This window comes from Pan troglodytes, chromosome X (genome assembly GCF_028858775.2).
Source record: "Pan troglodytes isolate AG18354 chromosome X, NHGRI_mPanTro3-v2.0_pri, whole genome shotgun sequence".
Taxonomy (NCBI): Eukaryota; Metazoa; Chordata; class Mammalia; order Primates; family Hominidae; genus Pan; species Pan troglodytes.
In genome coordinates this window covers 99,698,822-99,706,441 of record NC_072421.2, presented here as the reverse complement: position 1 = coordinate 99,706,441, position 7,620 = coordinate 99,698,822, and the positions used below count along the sequence as shown (strand labels likewise).

At 44.2% G+C, this 7,620-nt stretch overlaps 1 protein-coding gene across 1 annotated transcript; it reads right to left on the bottom strand.

The window, feature by feature from the left end:
• Positions 1-3,816: 3,816 nt before the first annotated feature.
• On the bottom strand, positions 3,817-5,873 carry TCEAL2 (transcription elongation factor A like 2). Its single transcript, XM_016944024.4, has 3 exons — positions 5,723-5,873; positions 5,084-5,156; positions 3,817-4,725 (listed from the first exon to the last, which is right to left on the bottom strand). The coding sequence occupies exon 3, from the start codon at positions 4,696-4,698 to the stop codon at positions 4,015-4,017; it is 684 nt and encodes a 227-aa protein (XP_016799513.1). The 5' UTR covers positions 4,699-4,725; positions 5,084-5,156; positions 5,723-5,873; the 3' UTR covers positions 3,817-4,014.
• Between the last annotated feature and the right edge of the window lie 1,747 nt (positions 5,874-7,620).

Below are 7,620 nucleotides of genomic sequence, written 5' to 3'. Positions count from 1 at the left end.
TTCTGGTGCTGTACATATGTTCTCTGCTGTATTTTTGTAGCTTCCAATGTCCTCTTTTTTCTATGCATACTCTCTAGGGTTGTCAGATGAACACAGATGACTCCAGAAACTTCTTGGTAATTATTTTTGTTTTAGTACTTAAGTAACATAACCACTTGATTTCTCAAACCTTTGGATTCCACTCGCACTTCATTCCATGCCACCAGTGGTGTATGAGTTATCGTCATACTACTACATAACGTGTACATGTGAACCTCTCCTAACAGCTTCCCCCTACTGTTCTCAACCCTATTGTCAGTAGGTTATATTTTTCCCTCAAATTTACAAGGAACCCAATTCCTGAAGTGACTTCCTGTATCTGTTACTGTACCTGAAAAGTGCATTGCAGGAAATAGGGGGTATATTTGCAGTGGAAAATTTGAGGGCAGTTCTTAATAAAGGAGAATAGACAAAGGTATGGGAAGGGTATTAGAGAACCAAAATGAGTAGTGTAATACACCATGGCTACTAAAGGTGAGATTACCAGAGGTAGGCCTGAGGGACAGAGGCAAAGAGGGGTAACTAAAAGTTGGAGGTGCAGAGCCTATGTGGAGAGGGCTACCTTCTAGGAACCTTGGGAGAAGGGACTCCACCAGCATCTGACAACACTGCAGGGAACAAGTTGGGAAACAAATTTCCTGACTGCACTCACCACTGCTGGCTCCCAGAGGACAAGGGAGCCCTTTGATGTGGTCCATATAGGTCAGAGTACTTTGGGAGACAGAGCAGGGTAAAGAAGAATGTAGAGTGAATTGGGATGGGAAGATGGGGAGATATCCACAAATGAGTGAGGGCCATGTTAATAGTACTCATTAGGAATTGTGCCTGCAGCTTTATGCATATCGTAAGGAGGAGGATAAAAAGCATATTATTTTGTGAAAGTGAACTCCAGTAGGGCTGAGATTTGCCTGAGCTTTTTATCAAAATAAGAAATGTGCCTGCATGGCATTGACCCATGGTAAAGTCACAAAACATTGATTAAGAGTGCTGTTTGATAATCATGGGTCTGAGGAATTTGGGATGATTTTTACCAGCCTGTTAGCTTTATTGATAACAGTGAGATTGATCATTTAAACCTAGTCTCAGTGAACCTCATTGCCAAGGGCTCTGCCGTTGAGACTGGCTACATAGCAAGAATATGCTTACATAACCAGCAGTGTACCAGAAACCTTGACTGAGACTATTTTGCGTTCTCTGGTTTCAAGGTATTCTATGCATACATTAATGGTTCCTTATCTGAAAAGAGAAGTGCATCCTGCCAGGGCTATTATAAAGAGGGAAGATAATCAAAGCTCATACCTGGCCACTCCAGATCCCTTACTATTAGACAGCTTTTGACTATGATGTTTCTCCTTAATGCTGTTGCTATGTTGCATCCATTTTTTTCTCCAACAAACTGTAGATTTGCAATCATGACCATTTGGGGTCCCAAGGGTCTTCTTTAGCAGTGGAACTGTTCAGCTGCCACAGTTATCATGGCATCTGGAGGAGGAAATACACTATACTATGATATGCTTTGACTTTGACTTTGTTTATAAGTGTGGTTTGCTCTAAAGATACTTTTGGGTTCTATGCAATAAATATATTAAACCTTGACTTTATGGATTTTTACTTTTAACCTTTGTTTTAGAACTTAGAAAAGACTTCACCTTCCCCACCGAAAAAGAGACAGTGTAATTCTTTTTTTCTGCTTACCTTATGGTTTACAGTTAATACAATGGAGATCATAATGAATATATAAATCAGTGGTGATTAGCCTTTATTATGAATCAGAATCACCCAGGCAGCCTGTTTAAGATGGAAATTATAGAGCTCCACCTAGTGGATCTGACATGGGGATTATAAATTCACAGTTTTGATGAAGTCTTATGGTGATTCTGACATGTGACAAACTAGGACACTTTAAAAATGCATCAATAAATGAGATAAGGTTAAATTCATGGTACAAACCCTTCTCCATGGTGTTTCTTTTGGAATTGCAAGTAAATGCTGCTAGAGATATAGAGTCCACAGTTATTTATGTAGACAGGGAATGATTTTGGACAAGAATTCTTGACTCAGGTATTATTATTTACAAATTCATCAAGAACCTATTACTTATCAGGCACTGTGCTAGGTATTGGGGTACCAGGATAAAGAACAGGTTGTGCTTTGACAAGCAAAGTCCAATGTTCCTCAATTTTAAAAAACCTCACCCCACAGTCAGAAACATATTGTTCAAATATACATAACTGAAATACAAATTTCAGAAAATAATATTAATCCTACCTACCTGCCATATAATCTGATGTTTACTATCTGGTTCTGGTTGAATCTACTATATCCTATTTCATTTAAAAATATTGCAGGGCTTGACCTGCTGAATTTGTTTTAAACTCTGCAAATATAGGAAGGTGAAACTTCAGTTTGACAAACACAGGTCTATTTAAAAATCTGTGATGTGCATCCTATGAAGCACATGTATTTATCCTTCTAGGCACATATATCACGAGAAGGTGGAATTGGGGAGGCTAAGAGTTTCCTCATTAACCTTGCTTCTCAAACTTTAAGGTGTACAGGAATCACCTGCAGATCTTGTTAAAACTAGAAAAGATTCTTATTCAGTAGGTCTGGGGTGAGGATGTGAGATTCTACATTTCTAACTATCTTTCAGTTGATGCTGATGCAGCTAGTCCATGAACCACCATCTGAGTAGCATTGCTCTAAAAATTACAAATGTGGGTAGGGGTGTTAAACTGGTAAGGTGGGACCTGGAAGGACTTTCCTACAAGAGAATTTACTCTAAGGAAAGATGAGTCAAGCATACAAGTCACTGACAGATGAGAACAGATGAGTGTGTGCCACTCAAATTTTACCCCAGCCTCTATCTCTGAATTTGGTGGAGAGATGGCTGTATGCAAACACTTACAAACCAACAAGCATAGATATAATTGTTTTACTAAAAATCTGAAATCCCCCAGGGGCTGAAGCATCACTGAGGTGTTACCCTATTGGGCGAGTATAACTCTAAAGTGAGGAAAGGGACTTTATCCACATTTTCATAGTTGTTGTGGAATGGGGTCAGTAGGCTTGGCTCACTGGGGACTCCAGGGAAATCAACTGGACCTTATTACCTTGAGAACTTCAGCCCATCGGCATCAATGTGAGCTTTAGGAGGGTGCAAGATTTATGAGAAGGAGCACAGTGCCCAGTGGACATGACATTGTCTAAGAGAGGATGGCACCCACCTTTCAGTTTCCTAGACTTATTCATGGACACAGGTAAGATTTACCCTAGTCCTCTTCCAAGTGTCTGAGGGGGTATTTTTTTCTGCTAGAGCAGGGGAGAAGGTAGATGCCAACCCAACAAATATATTCTCTACCTTATCCAACCCACTCAGCAGTTCTGAAAAGCAAGGTATTATCTCCATTTGACAAATGAAAAGACTGTCCGTTAGAGCAATGGATCTGTAATAACCCCAGATTGACTTCTCCAGATGAGTCCCACAGGTAGGTAATGTGAATTTTACCTATCATTTTAAGTTCTGACAACAAGAACGTTAAGTGTCTCTACTGAACTTCATAAGTTCACTGGACAGTTATTCTCTTTGCTTTTTACATACTGTTCTGATTTTTTAAAAATATTTTATTATTTTTGTGAGAAAAGTAATTTGTGTTCTCTGGGAAAAGAAAGATTAGTAGAAAGAAAACAAAGAAATGAAATCACCTGCTAGCTCACAACTCAGAAAACCACTGTTAACCTTTCATGTATTTAACAAAAACAGACAGATTCTGTAGATGATATTATAAGCTGCTTTATTTTTCCACGAATCATGACGTCTCTGCAATGCACATGTGTGAAAATCTGCTACTGAAACATAGAGCAAGCGAACACTGGCAGGTGGGTCAAAACGCTACTGGTAGCAGGAGGAACGACTAAAGCAAAGTATTACCATAAGGTTAAAACATATGGCCTGACAAATGCCTGCCAGGGACACTACACATAAGGAATGTCTTCAGTGTCCCTTCGTGGGGCCCTGCAGCCACCCCTGAATTCCCTTGGACCCCTAGGATAGAAGGGGTCCTGTAAATTTCTTTGCATCCACAAAAACGCCCCCAATTTCTGTTTGCTTTTTCTCCTTTTATCCTCCACCCTAGCCATGTTGTCAAATTCTCTTATCATGTCCTCATTGCTGAAATTCATATCATGTATGGCTTCCTTATATTGCTTGAGGTACTGAGCCAGCCCCTTGTTGGTTTTTCTTTTGGCTTTCCTGGGTATATCATCCTCAGCTGGGCGCTTTCCTGCAGCCCTTGTTTCACTTTCTGGCTCTCCCTCACTCTCTGGCTCTCTTTCACTGTCTGGCTCTCCTTCACCCTCTGCCCTTCCCCCTCTCTCTGGCTTTCCCTCTCTCTTTGATCCTCCCTCCATCTCTGACTTTCCCTTCCTCTCTGACTTTCCTTCTCCTTTTGCCTTTCCCGCACTCTCTGGCTTTTCTTTATCCTTTAACGGTTCCTCAACTCTCTTGCCCTTGTTTTCTGTATTTCCCTCGTTTTCTAACTTCTTGTCTTCCAGAATACAAGCTACTTCTGGCTTTCCCTCGTGCGGTGGCTGTTCTTCATTGTCTATCTTTCCTTGATTCGAAGGCATTCCTTCATTTTCATTGAAGAGTTTTTCCATGTCGAGATTTCCCCTCCTTTTCCTTTCCTGGAGGATGGGTGTGGAGGGAAGAGGAGACAAAGAGGAGACATGGGAGACTGAGTGCATGGGGTGGAATGCAGGTCTGGATACTACTTGCATCTCACCCCTGGTGAGGGTTCCCCTAAGCTGACTGGGCCTCCAAGAGGGCCTTCTGCCCACCACGTAGCCCGCCACTCCTCCCACACACGTGAGCCAGCTGTTCCCTGGCAGGCCCTGCCACCTTCTCTGCACGGGTTCAGCCTGGTAAGGTGTGTGTTCATGTAGGTAAGGGGATGGGCAGGGGCCCCAATTCGGCCCTGACTGTGCCCTCCACACTCTCAACCCTTGTGGGCCCCTGTCCATGCAGCCCCCTGCTTTCACGGACCTGCGGGGATTCTGGACAGGTTGCTCCTCCTTTTCAGGCCTCTCAGAGCGCTGGGAACAACAGACGCGCAGACCTGCGGACAGACAGGAGACAGGGGCAGGGGCTGCGCGCTTAGCGGGCTCACAGGGACTCGGTTCCCTTTCCTGAGTCCAGGCCCTGCTTACCCACCGTTTTCCTCCCCTACCTCCCCCGTACCCCAGCCGCCATTTCTTTCCAGGCCTCCGGCACCAAACCAGGATGCTTTCCAAACTGCGTTTGTCTCTGTGTCCCCCTTCCCCGGAGGCAACCTGCCCCAGCGCCACCTCATTTTTGCGGAGATCAAGTGTTTCCATGGGTGTAGATTGTGAGAAGGGGTTATTTCCAGAATATGTCTACGTTTCACTGTCGCACTGCGGGGTCGCTACCCCCACCCCCCATTTCCAGCACTAAAATGGATGGAGGACTCAGTGCAAGGGGGCGTCGAGAAGGCGAGCCAGGCTTGCTTCGGGGGTTCTCCCTCCACTGCCCCCGCCCCCGCGACTCCGCATCCCCCTCCTCCCCAATCTACCGGATCCCTTCTCCGCCCCCTCCCCAATCCTACTGCCAGCCCCCTCCACCCCTGTCCCAGGGTCCGCCGGCAGCGCACGCCTTCACACTGACCTGCGGGGACCCAGGACAGGCCTGTGCCTCCTGCGGCTCGCTGAAGCCCGCTCACTGCTCCCCCGCCGCCTGGGCAGTTCAGACAGCTGATTCTGCGCGGGCGCCCGGACCCGACCGCTGGGCGGGCTGGCGGGCGGGCGCGGGGGCTGGTGCCCACGTAGGCGCCGGGCGGGTCACGTGAGCACCGCGTCACCGGAGCTCTGCCCCCGCTCTTGCCTGACACACCTCACCTTGGAGCTGGGCCCCCCTCTCTTTCCTGACATACCTCACCTTCCATCCCTGAGGGACCGGAGGCTGGGGACGGTCGGAGTCTCGGTGCGTTTGTGTAGCAAAGTGGGGTCGCGGAGAAGAGGAGGAGAGGTGGCTTTCTGACCCCAGGTGCTTTACCTGACGCAGCTCACAGCATCTTCGCAAGGCATATCTCTGATGCCCATTATCGCCCCGTGTGACAGCTGATCAGAGAGGTACCGGACTTTGCCAAGAGCGCTCAGCCCCAGAACTCCACAGCCCACTTTCAATACCGGCTCTGCCTGACTCCAGAGCCCGGGGGGTAGTGGTGCCTGCCAGGAAGCTGAGCTGCCACCTTGAGTGGCGGTGTTCCTGGGGTTCTGTCCTGGGCCTCCTCTCTCCTCAGTCCTCAAGTTGTCTCTCCCTGTGTGATCTCATTCATTTCCAGTAAACACCGATGACTCCCAGATCTACAGCTCCAGGCTGTTCCCTTCTCTGTGTCTCATATCAGCTTTGCCAACTGTCTATTGGACATCACCGCCTGAGTGTCCCTGAGGGACCCCAAAGCCCATGTACCCCAAATTGATTTACCAACTTCCTTCTTGCCATCTCCCTTGGCCTCTCTCCACACTTGAAACTTACCTTCCAACATTTGATCAGTTTTCATAGAGAGAGAATGTCAGACAGGTAGAAAAGAAAGCATTAAAACATTTTAAATATGAATTTCAGATGCACAAATTCATCATAGTCCTTGGTTTACAACACACCCTTATCATCGATCCCTGCTTGTCCCTCTTCCTTCCCTTTTCTTTCCCGTCCTATTATTTCCTCCCCTTCCCATCCTTTGTCTTTTTTTTCTTTCCTTTTCTTTCACATTCGTGAAGCCACCACCCACAAAAACTAAAAATCACCAATATTTTAGCTTCTACAGTATAGTGACATGTATATGTATATATACACATGTTTATTTATACACACATATATGTATAGATGTATATGTGTGTACATATGTATGTGTATGTCTTGTGTATATCTGGGCAACAACTATTTTTATTTTGATTTGCAAAATACCTTATCATGATTACAGGATTATGAATTATGTGTGTTACACAAGCAATTCTGATTATATTTCTGCTACACATCTTTCTTCATTTAGTAAAACCTTGATCTTCCTACAGTATTTTGCTCTATCAATATGTGTATTCATCATTATCACCACATCACCAATAATTCTGTCCTCAATGTTGAATTTTTTTCCTGAATTATCGAGGCTAGGTGTTTCAATTTCATCAGTATAAACTTCCATAAAATTATTATAATTATTCAAGAATTTGATGAAAATAATATCAAATCAATTGAAAAGAACTGATTTTCTGTTTTAATCATCTAATTATAGTGATTTTAAGCTGTCTTCAGTAACTATTTGCTAAGTTATTTTGCTAATGGAGCCAAAGTATTAACAACTATTTCTCCTCTTTTAAAACATATACATAAAAATGTGGAATTCAAAATTAGTATCATTAAATTTGAAGAAATGTCATTTTATCTAAATTAAAAGATCTGTTCACAAAATGAGAAGTCAACACAACTTTTGCATTTGCATGTAATAAATTGACAAATTGTTCCTCAAGTAATTACTACCTTTGGAAGAAGATATAATGACAGTTCTC

Bases quoted from the DNA above. Each gene is read 5' to 3' on its own strand.
- TCEAL2 (XM_016944024.4), bottom strand. From the start codon at position 4,698: ATGGAAAAACTCTTCAATGAAAATGAAGGAATGCCTTCGAATCAAGGA.